This window comes from Hemiscyllium ocellatum, chromosome 34 (assembly GCF_020745735.1).
Source record: "Hemiscyllium ocellatum isolate sHemOce1 chromosome 34, sHemOce1.pat.X.cur, whole genome shotgun sequence".
Taxonomy (NCBI): domain Eukaryota; kingdom Metazoa; phylum Chordata; class Chondrichthyes; order Orectolobiformes; family Hemiscylliidae; genus Hemiscyllium; species Hemiscyllium ocellatum.
This window is the reverse complement of record NC_083434.1, coordinates 22,509,719-22,525,885: the sequence shown is the minus strand read 5'-3', so window position 1 is coordinate 22,525,885 and position 16,167 is coordinate 22,509,719. Positions and strand designations below refer to the sequence as shown.

General features: G+C 38.5%; 1 protein-coding gene across 1 annotated transcript in view; it reads right to left on the bottom strand.

The window, feature by feature from the left end:
• The window catches only part of pik3r4 (phosphoinositide-3-kinase, regulatory subunit 4), a 99,390-nt gene that overhangs the window by 58,290 nt on the left and 24,933 nt on the right, over nucleotides 1-16,167 (bottom strand). Inside the window, exons 6-8 of the mRNA XM_060850286.1 lie at nucleotides 10,737-10,910; nucleotides 4,166-4,311; nucleotides 2,346-2,549 (exon numbers count right to left, since the gene is read on the bottom strand). Of these exons, the coding sequence (XP_060706269.1) occupies nucleotides 2,346-2,549; nucleotides 4,166-4,311; nucleotides 10,737-10,910 (524 nt within the window). The remainder of the gene's footprint in view (nucleotides 1-2,345; nucleotides 2,550-4,165; nucleotides 4,312-10,736; nucleotides 10,911-16,167) is intronic.

Sequence of the window (16,167 nt, the reverse complement as noted above, 5' to 3'; positions counted from 1 at the left end):
TTAGAGGGAATAATAGATGCAGGTACAGTTTCAACATTTAAAAGACATCGAGACAGGTAGATTTAGAGACATATTCGCCAACCGTAGGCAAACTGCATTACTTTAGTTTGGGAAACAGTCAGCATGGATGAGTTTGACTGAAGGGTCTGTTTCCATGCACTGTGAGTGACAAAGCCATTCTTTTGAAACATGTCATTAGCTTGCTCATAATAATTCTGGAACAAATAACCCTTTTCCTTATATGAACCTATTCAGCTCATACTCTATGGTACACAGTTAATCCCCTGGTCAACTGTCTGGCGAGAAGCTATTCAGAATTTTAGACTGATAAACAATAGAAAATTTTGTCAGCTATTTGTATTCTAATGTTCCAAGTATTCCCACTTTAATGAAGTTCAATTCTTCCCTCTGGCAGCTTTCAGCTGGTCTCTTCTACCTTATTCATCTTCATGGTTTTCTATTTGGCTTCTCATGTTTGATCAGCTATCCACCAAGACTTCCTTTTAGCTGCATTGTTACTAAGGAAGGCAATCTCCAGCTTCAACTAATCCCAAGCAGATTCCAAATGAAATTTCACCCTTCATATATCAGATCCACCATTGATCAGAAAAGATCTCCATGGAATTCAGCTTTTCTTGAACTGCTGTTCTTATTACATCCAGAGATCAACACACAATGTCACACAACATCACAAATACAGTCTCAATCTTCCTTTTTATTGCTTTTTTGAATTTCTCTCGATTTTTCAACTTGCTTTTTTATTTTTCCAAAAGCAGTTGGTTATTATTCCATTTACTGACTCAATCAATTATCTTGGTTTTGAAATCTTGGTACCACTTAATCTCTCCTGATTACAACGCTTTCACAGGTCTTTTCCTTGTTCTTTTTCTCACCTTACACTTGTTTAAAATCTGTTACACCTCTACCTTTTCCCAGGTCTGCTGAAAGTGCATTGACTTAAAATGTTAACTTTCCACACGTATAGAAAGACTCTGCAAGTATAGCTGCATTTATATTCCTGATTCAGGCAGCTGACAACTTTTTTTTTGTTTGTTTAGCTATTCACTGAATTTACAATAGTTGTACCTCAGGATTGGGCCTTTGGCAGACTTGAAAATTTGTAACTACATAAGGTCACATGCTAACTTCAGCACAGGAGGTTTTTAAGCATGTTTAAAAAGTGCTGTGTAGCGTGCTGCTCATGATCCTTCGGCACTTAATTATCAGTATCAATTAAATTAGCTTGTTGTCAAGTTTATTTTGAGACAAAAAATGTTAAGTATAAAACACAGAAGTACAGCATTGTCTAAGCACGAGTGGTATTTGTTCCTGTGAGAGACTGAAGCATTTAATTTTTTTTTAAACATCTCCCACACCCAGCTGTGAGCAACAAAACAAATATTTTCACAGAACTGGTCAAAATACTGTCTAGAAAAAAGGATGACTAAAATAAATGCAAATTCACATTAGGCAGGTGCAGTTCTGAAGAAGGGTCACTGGACCTGAAATGTTCATGCCGACTTCTCTCCACATTTGCTGCCAATCCTGCTGAGATTTTCCAGCAATTTCTGTTTTTGTTTCTGATTTCCAGCATCCGCAGTTCTTTCAGCTTATTATGTGCCTAAAATGACCTCGTAGTCTAAATTGTGATTTTAGAATCAACCAACTGGACTGGAACCATGCAGCTAGTGCCAAATCACAGAGGTTGCTGGACTAGAGTGTACTGATTAGGGATGTACACTTGCATAGAGCCAAGTGCTCAAAGAAGAGCTCCAGAATACCACGGACAAGTCAATTAAAGTCAATACTTTGTTAATGAATATATTTAAAACATGACTGAAGATCGTATCACAAGCATATGTTTTGATTTCAATTATTTTTCTCTCAATCCTTTACAGCTTTTTCTAATTTTTGACTGAAAGAAGTGAATCAATGTCAACTTGAAGTTGAAAAGATTACAATTATTTATTTCTAGATGGTCTAAAAATGAATAAAACCACTTCTAAAAACTCAAACTTAAAATGATCTTCCTTTGAAGTGTACTTGTTTTTACATGTAGAATCTATGCACAGATCTGCCGTTTACCACACATTATAATTTGTTGCAGAAGCAAATAATCTTTAGAGACACAAAGAAAATTCAATATTGATACAGAGACAAAAAGTTAACAGTACTTCTACCTCGTCTGCCAAACTCCCTCATCTGTCTCGAGCTAGTCTGAGCTTAAGACATCAAGGTCCAGTAGCACAACCAGCCCCACCTCAATCTTTGGCAAAAGGCACAATGAACTGTGCAATGGGAATTCTCCACCTTTTTGTTAAAAAGACATACATGTGAAGTATTACCTGAGAAAGCAGTTTCTTTAACAGCTGTGTAACAACTGGATCCTCTGGAAGTGGACATTCCAGCATTAGTCCATTGCGTACCTTCTGGCGCAAGATCAAGTGCCTGTACAAGTTTATTATGTCCTTTGATCGCAATACATAATCAAATATAGAACGGTGGACCGGTTCCTTGAGGACACTCAACAACACAATTTCCTTGTCTATCTGTAAAAATTCCAAAAACAAGCAGCTTGAAGTGCAAACACAATTGGACTAAAAACAGCTAGCAGATGTTGTGAAGCAGACTTCATCTAGTATCATCACTTAAACAAAATGAAGTTGGTCTCCAGTAAAGTAACTATGGAAGAGGACCAATAAACATGGCATTATGCTAAGACAGGAATTTTGATCAATTTTCCCCCCTGTATGGCCTAAAAGATCATTTTTGTTCAGGCTATTTTATGAAGCCACAGACTTGATTTCTTTTCCAAACAGACCATAAGACCATAAGACATAGGAGAGGAAGTAAGGCCATTCGGCCCATCGAGTCCACGCCGCCATTCAATCATGGCTGATGGGCATTTCAACTCCACTTACCAGCGTTCTCCTCGTAGCCCTTAATTCCTCGAGACAACAAGAATCTATCAATCAATCTCTGCCTTGAAGACATTTAGCGTCCCGGCCTCCACTGCACTCCGTGGCAATGAATTCCACAGACCCACCACTCTTTGGCCGAAGAAATGTCTCCGCATTTCTGTTCTGAATTTACCCTCTCTAATTCTAAGGCTGTGTCCACGGGTCCTAGTCTCCTCACCTAATGGAAACAATTTCCTAGCGTCCACCCTAGGCCATAAGTACCATCTCAAAACAGAAGTAATTCAAGTTGACAGTCAAATGGCACTTTCTTCCTTCCCGCCAGGTTAGTAATTTCTGAAACTGGCTGACGAAAAAAATCACAAAATACAAACATGAAATCCAATATTCCATGTTATGGTTACGTTAAAGAAAAGTCCAAAGTCTGAACAACATTCATGAACAAGCAGCAATGAAAGTATGCAGGACAACAAAACGTTCTGACACATTGTTTTAACTCAGTGTTGCTCTTCCTGGATTTGGAGAAGCCGAGGTTGGACTGGGGTGGTTAAAGTTAAAAATCACAGAACATCAGGTTATAGTCCAACAGCACTTATTTGGAAACACTAGCTTTCAGAGCACTACTCCTTCATCAGGTAGCTGTGGAGCAGGACCAGCTACCTGATGAAGGAGCAGCACTGTTTTCCATTTTGTCTCTGCTTCACCCATCTCCCCTCCCCCACATATTTTGTCACATAGCACTGGCTTCAGCCTTGGTCATTCACAGCTTCTAATCTCCCTATAATCTCTCTATGCACTGTCATTATCACCTCTTTATTGTTACCTTTGCTTCTGGAGCCATGACTCCCCTTCTCTCAGCCTCGTATAAATACCTCCCTATTTCTCCCTTTTTTTAGCTTTGACAAAGAGTCAGTTAGACTCGAAACATCAGCTCTTTTCTCTCCTTACAGATGCTGCCAGACCTGCTGAGATTTTCCAGCATTTTCTCTTTTGGTCTCAAAATTTAATATTACTAGAGATACATTTAAACGGCTGCTGTAATTCAAGCATAATCAAGAACACAGGCAGGCATTTAAAATATCACTTTGTGCCAGTCAGCTGGCATTCAAGGCAGCCACAACAACCTCAAGCTGAGGAAAACAGAGCGCAGGCATTTGATCAGTACCTGATATTGTTGACACTTTCTGCAATACATAATTTTGTATAGAATCTAATGAGTATAGAATCTGGCATCAACAATACGGTACCTGTATTATTGGCTGGGAGATGAATGGACTGAGATATGGCATCAGCTTACAGTAGACATCAGCAATGTTTAGATGTTGCGCAACCACTGTTATGAATCCCACAGCTCCATAACGTATCCAGAGATTTGGGTGGCACAAAAAAGGTGCTAAAGAAAAAGTAGTGCATGTTTTAAAAAAAAATTAATTATCAAGAAATGTAGCCATATAATATCTTCTGCACTTCACAAAAGCTAATTTAAACAATTCTAATAATATTAACAAGTCAGAGAGATGGATAAGCACTAGAAGTGTACAACATAACGTTTGTTCAAGTTATGACAAATTGACTCTAGAAATCAGTCCACTTTCAGGTTTCTGTCAATCCTACAAAGCCTTTAAAGAAAAGTATAAATAGATCACTGGAAACTAACCTTCCAATAATCTTTACAGCAACGATTTAAAACTTACTGTCATTGCTAGTGATTTGTGATTCCAGTTTCTATGATAAAGCACGTTGAAGTCAATCAACCTGAAAGGACTAAATATTCTTGTCAGTGAAAAATACTCATGATCTAGACTTCCTTGGACCAAGATTTAGTATTTTTTAAATTATAGCTTTTATTGTTTTTGTACATCATAGGAAAAGAAACAAAGCAGATTATTACTGTGTTGAATTTCTTTTAGCTACTTTGTCTTTTTAATTAATAAAGTTTATAGGTATGTCAAAAGCAGCATTAGACTTAATTTAAAAGGGTGGTGACAATCTAGTACAAATTTAACACAGGAAAACTTGCATGGTGAAGCAACGTACCACAAACAAAACTAAGTGATCTTGGACCTAAAGAATTAGATCAAATCTTAGCAGATCCTATTAAAATGATGGTATACAATTAACTCAATGGAATAACAACTCCATCAACATTTAACCCAAAGTGTTTTTGTTGGACTCAAAAGTCAAACTGGAAGTGTTTATAGCCATTTTCAGCTAGTAGCACAGTCTCCTCCTGAGGGTCATCAGCCAATTCAACACACCCCACACAAAGAAAGAAATGGCTAAGCATAATGAAAACAGCAAAGGCTTCAAGAATGACAATGTCTCAGTTACAATATTTAAGACTTGTGCTTGAGAACTAGCTTCGTCTCTGGCCAAATCATTCTGATACACCACAATATTTAATTGGTAACAAAGAACATGAGGAACAGAAAGGACAACACAAACTTTGGCTTTTGCCTTGACTCTATTTTTTGAAACGTTCTGATCATTGTATAACAAAAAAAACTTCAACCTGTATGTTTTTCGCTCCAAAACTATCAAGCAAAGTGGATTAACTGCTCAGGAATATCCTGTTCACAAAAAGACCAAATCAAATTCAGTCAATTATGATCTACTGTCAAACATCAGCATAGTGAAGGACAGCATAGTATCAAGCAACACTTAGCAATAACTTGGTTAATGATGTTCAGTTTAGGTCCTGACTAGCCTATTCACCTTCAGGATTCATTGAAATCTTGGCCCAAACATGGACATAGACAAATGGTCTATTTTATCAAAGATCTTTGTCTTACACTCATCAGGACAACTTGCAAGAAATATCAACGTAAAAGAAAAACAACTGTATGAGAGAAGAATACTGACTGGATGGCAAGATGGACTCTGGTTGGTGGAGGCATCACCATAGAGAATAGGCCAGTTAGATTTTGACAGACAGACAATTGATTGTCAAATTTTATTCAATTTTAAACCAGGCAGATTGATTCTGATTTGTCAAGGCAGTGTCATAAGGATTTAACCAGAGAATAGCTGATACATTATTCCAATCTGTGAAGAACAGGATCTGTGAATAAACACTGCAAACCCAAATGATAATCCTAAATCGGCTGTCAGCACAATTCTTCACACAGAATTATTTCACAAATATCCAATCACGGATTCACATTTGATGTTGGATGCTGTTTCGAGTTTTGCAAAAAAACGTTAATTGGGTATGGTCAGTGCCTTGCCAGTCGTGAACAGCCAAAAAACATACAATTTGGCAGTTTGCGTGACACATGGTCTACATACCCAGCACATTGGCACTGCTGCCTCACAGCGCCAGGGACCCGGGTTCAATTACCTCCTCAGGCAACTGGGTGTGGAGTTTGTACATTCTCCCAGTGTCTGCTTGGGTTTCCTCCAGGTGCTCCGGTTTCCTCCCACAGTCCAAAGATGTGCAGTTTAGGTGAATTGACCATGCTAAATTACCCAGTGTTAGGTACATTAGTCAGGGGTAAATGCAGGGGAATGACTCTGGGTGGGTTGCTCTTTGGAGGGTTGGACCCTTCGCTATGCTGCTGCCACAGAACGCAAGTCACCACTCTTTAGCGCCACCTCACTGCCTCCAATGCCCTTGCCACTGAATCCTCACCGGACCTTGCTAATGCAGATGCTGATTCTGCTGTTGCCAAATGTCTGCTTTGAGCCCACTTTGCTGATGCTGCTGAGTCTCATACTGTGCCCAAACTTGCCTCCACCGCTGTCTCCATGAATCTGTGCTGGAGGCAGACGCTGCTGGGAACCCAAACTCTCATCCGCTGCAGCAGCAGCAGCCATAAGTCAGCACTAGGACTACTTTGTCGAGGCACAAGCCACTGGAAACCCAAATTTGCCTCTGCTGCTGTGGCTTCAAGTCTGTATCAGATTCACTTGCCGCCACCAATGCTGTCACTGTGATCAAGTTTTTGACCAATAGGTAAGTGAACAACACTTCCAGGAGTCCATGTATTGAAAAAGATGCAACTAGTTTTTCTATCGTCATCCCTGTGTTTGATGGGTGAACTATATGATTGTTTAGCCACTTTGAGTGAGCGGCCACAATGATCAAGAACATTGAGCCCATGAAAACACTTGCAGGGTCTACGTGTAACCAAGTCCAAGGTTACCCAGACACACCCACAAATGTGGGGGAGCTGCTGGCGGTAATTTTTTTTTAGATTAGATTAGATTAGATTACTTACAGTGTGGAAACAGGCCCTTCGGCCCAACAAGTCCACACCGACCCGCCGAAGCGCAACCCACCCATACCCCTGCATTTACCCCTTACCTAACACTATGGGCAATTTAGCATGGCCAATTCACCTGACCCGCACATCTTTGGACTGTGGGAGGAAACCGGAGCACCCGGAGGAAACCCACGCAGACACGGGGAGAACGTGCAAACTCCACACAGTCAGTTGCCTGAGGCGGGAATTGAACCCAGGTCTCTGGCGCTGTGAGGCAGCAGTGCTAACCACTGTGCCACCGTGCTGCCCTTGAATCTTGTTAGCACTTTGGGCACTGCCCCATTGATGCAGCTATATCTACATCCAAACATGGCCACCAGACATAACTTCTCACCAACATCTTCGTTTTGGAAACCCCTGGGTGACCCTGAAGGAGTTCAGCCAGTATCAGGTGCTTTGCTTCGGACAATCACTCTTGCTCTCCATAAAAAATGCCATCCTCTACAATGATCTGCTCTCTCTGGGTGCAAAAAGATTTCAATTCTGGCTGTGACTATCCTTTGGTTTCTCCCATTACCACTAGCTACTTCAGCTTTGCTGGGAACACACCCCTCTGATTGTCAGGTGTGACCAGACGTTTGTCTAGAAGATTGAAAACCATAATGGACTACCTGTGGTGTATCTACAAGTGGGAGGTGGCTCAATACATCCGCATTCACTACTTGACCTCCTGGATGGTGTGTTTAAGTGCATTTATGTTAAATTTAATTAACACGTACAAGAAAATATATAAAGCATTCTACTGATTTTACAATCTTCCTGGATATCTAAGGGGGAAAAAAACAGATTGTGCCACATGCTGTGTTTAATTCAGTCTCCAAGCTGTTTGCATTTAGGAAAATAAAAAAAATACTTTTTTTTTAAAACCATATTTCACAGTGAAGCTTTTACTAAAAGCAATATTCAAATCTTTACTTCTATTTGATTTCTAATCAGTTTCCTCAATTGGAAACAGTACAGAGATCAAATATTAAAATTGTAAACTTGTATTTAAAAGGAACGAGACATTCAAACCAAACAAATTTTATTTTCCAATGTCAAAGAGGAGGAGATGGATGAAATGAATTACACTGTCAGGTTGAAATTTAAGAGAATTGGACAATATGAACATTGTGCAAAAGAAATTAATTAAGACAAATGCATCATAATCATAACTTATAAACAAAAAGGGTTAATCCAAGAGAAATTATGGACTTTCACATATTAATAGTGGTAAATAAATCTCATTGACAAATCTGTAGTGTTTTAAATGTATACAAGTTAGTTGTTAAGAAAACTTCAGTAAATCTAAACCTTGGCAAAAATCACAAATAATGTATAACATACAAGTTACGGTTTCCTAAAATGGGTGTGGAAAACCCAAGAGGGATTGCAAGCTAAAATTTTGGGGTTTTGAATGTTGAAGCAGCAATGGTTGCCATGGAACCCCAACTAAGTTATAATAGCCAAGTTCCTGCTCTGGACTGAATCTGTATTTTTAAACATATTTTAATTATTTAAAGAAAGGAACAGTACCTAATGTATCAAAATTTGAAGATACCACCAAATTGGGACAAGATGCTCTAATCAAGAAGCAGCACAACAGCTAGAGGTATCTGGGATTTTTGATAGTTGAACAAAAGAAAGGGGATATGTATTTTAACCTACAGAAATTGAATCAAAGTTGGGAAAAGGGAAACAAGGAATTCAATGCACAAATTAAAATAACCATCTGTTGGGAAATAAAGACTTTGGTGAAAAGTAACTACGTTGATAAAAAGACTAGTACCGTGACGACAGGCTGGAATTCTACACAAAAAAAAACAAGGGTGACTTAAAAGTGATTTTATTTAAATACATCTAAAAATCCAAAGTTGAACAGTTAATACAGGAAGAATAATTGAATGCAGCTTGCATGTGTCCAATAGAGAGAAAACAGATTAACTATGATGAGAAAAAAAGGGTTAAAAAATAACTATTTTTACACAAAGGCTGATCATCTTAAATATTCAATGAATGGGGAAAAAAAAAGATAAATAATTCTCTTGATACGCTGTCAGAGACACACAAAACTACTAAAGGATCTGATAATCAAAATGGAAAGCTATATTTTGGATTTTTGCCCATTGCTTGCAAATAATTTGCAAATCTTTTCAAGTCTTTTGCTCCCATGGACATCAGAACTCAAAGCAGACAGAGATACGAATACATATATTTTACTTCTATTCTTGGAAGAACATTAACCATTCCTTAAGGGCAGTATAAAACCACAGTATGAGATAAAAATCACATCTTAAATAACATCAAGTTGTGCAGTCTTAATGAGTGGGTTTTTCATATGACAAATTGCACAGCTCTGATGAAGATTCAGAAAACCCAATTTCATAACTTATGATGGTAGGATTTGAACTTAGGACCTCTGGCTTGCAAACCCAGTACCATAACCACATCAGGTTACTACAGTACTCATGTCTCTGAAAGTTCGCTAAATTACACAAGAGATTCACAAAAGTAATTTGTGAAGTTACAACTAACATAGGCTACAAATTCCCCTTCTGTTAATAATGTGGAATCGAGGCTACCAGCATGACTGCACTGAGAAATCGGATGGTCTTTTCTTGGTAATTTTATGTTTGCCTACATGAACTACTCGTCTCTTCATAAATTAAAAAACGTGTTTCTTTGCTTACTCACTAAATCAATTACATTTTAAGAATGCAGATATTCTTCATATTGAAAGTATGACGTATGTAGCAGTTAAATTCTAAAACTAGATTCCATTAATACCCAAGTTAGCATTTAACAAAAACAGGCCAATGTAGGAAAGTTTCAAATTGCTCTTTTCTACGTTAACAACCACCATATTTTTTTGATTATTCCAATGACTAATTCCTATGGCTCATTAAAAATTCCTTTTAATTTTATAAATTATTCAGATTGTTAATTATGGATTATATTCATGCCCTTACAACAAATGTCCATTCCCCTGTTCCCAACAGTTCAGCTTTCATCTTTACACAAAAAATGTTATCAACAAGACATTTCTTTTGACATTTTTGAAATGCTTAGTTGGACAATAAAGGTAGCCAGTCATTTAAAGGAATTAACAGAAGAAAACTAAAACCTTTTAAAAACAATACAAAGTAATGGAAAAAATTGTTTTAAGTACAGCTCCCAAATTACTTTACTGAAGGCAGCACACAGATCTGAACTTGAACTTGAAAAGTATTGAGTTATCTGATTTCATTTACAAAGTCAGGAGCACCAGAAAGTTATTAGTGGCCCCAGTCTTAGGGAGAATAAAGTCAGTCATCAATCATGCTTCCAAGTAGTACTGAGAGGACATGCATCACTGTCTCCCTATCAGATAGCACCCGAGGGGGACAAGCATCATTTCAGCTGCAAAGCCTCACATCATCATGTCAGCAGATCTAGACTAATGTTTAGTATAACACAGTAGTCCCTTGGCTGGGGTTGAAGAGGTTCGTCACTGCTCAATATTGTGGCATGTTTCAGTATAGACACCATTTTTAAACAAAAGGGAAAAGTGTAGCTTTGCAAAATCAAAACTCACCAATGTCACTGGCAAATTCATAGATGTGAGGTTTTTGCAGAAGTCCCAACTGGCACATGCAAGTCAGAGCATTGAGGGCTTTATAAATCACAAATTCCTCTGCGTCACTGAGTCCTTGTTGAAGAAGAGGTTTAAGGATGGATGAGCTCTGCCAGCCAACATAAGCTGCCACACCTGAAAATACAAAGACAACTTACAAAGAAAAAAAATCTTCAGCTTCCAACAAAAACTTCAATTCAGAAAGAAGTCAAACTAATAATGAGGTACAATTTTCGCAGTACTGGGATTCAAAGGGATGAGTTGGATTTCATTATTGTTGATTCATCATGTCAAGTATTCGCCTTCAATCTAAAACATAGAAAAGTTAAACGCAAGACAATTCTACAAGTTGTATCAGCAAAGCTAAATGACAGGTTTTGCAAACCAGCAGGCATAGATATTTTATAGACAAACATTATTCTGCCCATCACATGAAGCAATGTGCAGCAATCACAACCAATCTTAACTGCATTCTAAGTTGGATTTGCCTTAGTGTCTCACTTACTGGAATGTTAACGTCCACCTCAAAAAGAACCATTTTCATAAGTGTCATCTGTTCAATATACTCATTTGTTTGAAGTTAACCAAATACTACATGTGCACAGACATATTTACATAAATACATACTTTGTGGCATAAAACTGGTGAAATAAAATCATCGAGCTATGGACTTTAAAATTTAGAGTCATATTGATCAGCTCCTTACTCTGTTAGGTAATTAAATACCACAAACTATTTTGCAAATAAATAATTTCTATTCTAAATCAATTAAAATTTAAATCATTAAGTATTTTTCTAAATTATGTGCATTTTATTCTAATTACCAAGCTAGATTTAAATTTGAATAGAGTTCATTTCAATTTCTGTTTGCTCTTTCAAATAATTCAAAAATAAATCAACTTTCTTTTAAGAAAGAATTGATCAATTAATAGCTAAAGCAATATTTGTTTCCATTCTGAAAATTAAATTTCCAGTGTAATTCAATATTCACTTCAGTTTCAAGTCATATCCAAGTTGTTGAAACACAGATCCTATTGTACCATCTTGTGGCCAATTCCAGCAAAATATCTCAGCTGCTTCAGTAGGAGATGTAAAATGCTTCTATAATTCTGTTCCTAAACAAATTGCATGCTTCGCATACCATATGATTAAGTACAATCTTAAGCAGATACACTGTACTAACTTTGTTTGAAAATTAAAATAAAACAGTAGCAATCTCAAATTTTCTTTATATGGACCATCTCTTGCCCACAAAGAGAACCCCATCTTCATTTCTGAAAGGCAGTGCTCGCTACCAAAAAGAAAACAATGCTAGGAATGGAAATTGTGTCATTGTAAGCAACAAATTCATAAATCTAAATCAGCTGGCTATTTAAATATAGCGGATAATCCTTTTCAATAGTAATTCAGAATGGACTAAGCAAGGCACACAAGATAAATTTTCATGACATTATTGTTTTTGGGTACCAATAAACTTCTATAAAATCAAATTCTTATTTGTGTTGTTTCCTGACATAAAATTGAATAAACTGAATTCGAAATGTCAACATGAATAATTTATGATTTTTACACATATCTAAGTTATAATTCAGTTTGTTGTATAACAGTTGAACACAAGTGCAATTCCAAACAGGAAAATACGCAATGGCACTAAGTTCGAAGAGAGGAAAGAATAGATCCGAGGTAATCGTACAGGTGTCAACTGGAACAAGTCTTCAGATTGCAGAATTAGATTAGATTAGATTAGATTCCCTACAGTGTGGAAACAGGCCCTTCGGCCCAAGCAGTCCACAGCGACCCTCCGAAGAGTAACCCACTTCCCTCTGACTAATGCACCTAACACTATGGGCAATTTAGAATGGCAAATTAATCTGACCTGCACATCTTTGGTGCGTGGGAGGAAACTCACGTAAATACGCGGAGTATGTGCAAACTCCACACATACAGACAGTCACCTGAATTGAACCAGGGTCCCTGGCATTGTGAGGCAGCAGTGCTAATCACTGTGCCATAGTGCCTTCTGATCAGATTGATTGGGTTATAAAAACCTCATACTAAAAACTATAATAAACTCAAAAGTTCTTGGTAGAGTCTGAGTCACTACAGCACTCAAGGAGTTCATCCAGCCCCTGGAGCACAGTCAGTCACTCCCAATCTTCCTAATCTACCCTGTAACTCTCACATGTTTATTTCCCACAAGTATCCATTTTGAAATCGTTTATCCTTCTAATTTTCACAAGTCTGCTATACGATGGGTTCCAGTAGACATTTGATAAGGTGCCTCAAAAGATTATTGTGGATATTAAAAGCACAAGGCATGGAGGATACAGTGTTCTCCCTTATTTTATTTCCAGTTATATAGACCTCGGAGGTTCCTGCACGGCAGTGATTTCTGGAGCTAGATACCAATACAGATCAGTATGCCAAAGCCAATTGCTGCATCCACATACACCTGCGCTTAGAAGGTTTGGTTGGCTAACAGGAATCAAGAGTAGGAATAAATAGGTTAGACCAATGTGTGTCATGTGGTGTCTCACAAGGGTCACTGGAGCCTTAACTCTTTACAAATTACATAAATGATTTGGATGAAAGAGGACTAAAAATCTGGTACATGAAATGGATATGATTAATCAAGACAAATACTGTTCATTATGGGCACAGTCAGTAAAATTTGAGGCAATAAAGTGGTAGAGAACGAAATGATTTTTTTTGTCAATCTGCTAGGATAGATTCAAGAAATCTGCCAGCATTAGAGACCCAATAGAGTCGGGAGAATGTGCAATGAAAATTAGTAATAGCAAGAAGACTGTTAGAGAGAAATTAATGAAATGGAAAGTTGATAAGTGCCCAGAACCCGATTTTCTACATCCCAGAGTGTTGAAGGAGGTAGCTATACAGATGACAGATAATATTGATCATCTTCAAAAATTCTAGATCCTAGAATGATTCGTACTGGTTTGAAGGTAGCAAATGTCACCCTGCTCTTCAATGGAGGTGGGAGAAAGGAAATAGGGAATTAGAACTGCCAGCTTTACTTAACTAGTAGGGAAATTGCTAGACAGGCTCACAAATAATGTGATTTTAAAAAAAAGGATAATAATTGTTCATGCCAATCAGGTTTCCTAAAATGAATTAATCTCATTTGTCTGTATTTGATCCATATCCCTCCAAAAACGTCATGTCCACGTATCCTGAATTGTAGCTCCAGTGTACATGAGGTTGAGAGTAGTGGGGTCATTATTAAGGTTTCATGGTCGCAAGTGTGTACCAGCAGGCAGGAAGGTGTGTCTACTTCAATGCCAGCAGCATCCAGAATAAGGTAAATGAACTTGCAGCATCGGTTGGTACCTGGGACTCTGATGTTGTGGTCATTTTAGAGACATGGATAGAGCAGGGACAGGAATGGTTGTTGCAGGTTCATGTTTCAGCAAGAAGAGGGAAGGTGGTCAAAAAAGAGGGGGAGGTGTGGCATTGTTAGTCAAGGACAATATTATATTGGCAGAAAGGACATTTGATGAGGACTCATCTACTGGAGCAGCATAGGTGGAGGTTAGAAACAGGAAAGGAGAGGTCACCTTGTTGGGAGTTTTCTACAGGCCTCTGAAAAATTTCAGAGATGTAGAGAAAAGGATTGCAAAGATGATTCTGGATAGGAGCAGAAGTAACGGGGTAGTTGTTATGGGGGACTTTAACTTACCACATACTGACTGGAAATGCTTTAGTTCGAGTACTCTAGATGGTCAGTTTTGTCCAATGTGTACAGGAAGGTTTCCTGACACAACATGTCGACAGGCCAACAAGAGGTGAGGCCACATTGGATTTGGTACTGGGTAATGAACTGGGCCAGGTCTGAAGGTAGGTGAGCACTTTGGTGATAGTGACCACAATTTGGCTGAATGTGTTTTAGTGGTGGAAAGGGATAGGTATATATCACAGAGCAAGACTTATAGATGGGGAAAAGGCAATTATGATCCGATTAGGTAAGATTTAGGGTTCACAGGATGGGGAAAGAAACTGCAGGGAATGGGCAGAATTGAAATGGGTAGCTTATTTAAGGAACAGCTACTGCGTGTCCTTGACAAGTATGTACGTGCCAGGCAGGAAGTGGTTAAGTGAGGGAACTGTGGTTAACTTAAGAAATTGAATCTCTTGTCAAGAGGAAGGAGGCGGCTTATGTAAAGAGATGAGATGTGAAGGTTCAATTAGGGCGCTTGAGAATTACAAAGTTAGCCAGGAAAGACCTAGACAGCTAAGAAGAGTCAGGAGGGGACAGAAGTCTTTGGCAGGTAGGATTAAAGGAAAACCATAAAGCTTCCTACAGGTATATCAGAATGACTAGAGCAAGATTAAGGCCTGTCAAGGACAGTAGCGGAAAGTGGTGTGTGGAGTCCGAAGAGATAGGAGTGGCACTAAATGAATATTGTTCGTTAGTATTCAAACAGAAAAAAAGACAAATGTTGTCGAGGAGAATACGAAGATATAGACTATTAGACTAGACAGGATTGAGGTTCATAAGGAGAAGGTGCTAGCAATTCTGGAAAGTGTGAAAATAGGTAAGTCCCTTGGGCCAGATAAGATTTTTCCTAGGATTCTCTGGGAAGCTAGGGAGGAGATTTGGTTTTGATCTTTATGTCATCTTTGTCTACAGGTATAGTGCCAGAAGACTGGAGGTTACCAAATGTCATCTTATTATAGGCCAATTCTTATTATGGAAAATTATAGGCAATTAGCCGAACCTCGGTTATTGGTAAAATTCTAGAATCCAACATTAAGGATGCAGTTTCTAAATTCTTGGAAGAGCAGAGTCTGATTAGAACAAGTCAACATGGATTTTGTAAGGGGAGGTCGTGTCTGACAAACCTGTTGGAATTCTTTGAAGAGGTGACAAGTAGGTTAGACTAGGGAAACCCAGTGGATGTGGTCTATCTAGACTTCCAAAAGGCCTTTGATAAGGTGCTACACGGGAGGCTGCTGACCAAGGTGAGGGCCCATGGTGTTCGAGGTGAGCTACTGGTATGGATTGAGGATTGGCTGTCTGATAGAAGGCAGAGAGTTGGGATAAAAGGTTCTTTTTCAGAATGGCAGCCGGTGACAAGCGGTGTCCTGCAGGGTTCAGTGTTGGGGCCACAGCTGTTCACATTATATATTAATGATCTGGATGAAGGGACTGGGGGCATTCTAGTGAAGTTTGCCGATGATACGAAGTTAGGTGGACAGGCAGGTAATACTGAGGAAGTGGGGAGGCTGCAGAAGGATCTAGACAGTTTGGGAGAGTGGTCCAGGAAATTGCTGATGGAATTCAACGTGAGCAAATGCGAGGTCTTGCACTTTAGCAAAAAGAATAAAAACATTGACTACTTTCTAAATGGTGAGAAAATTCGTGAAGCCAAAA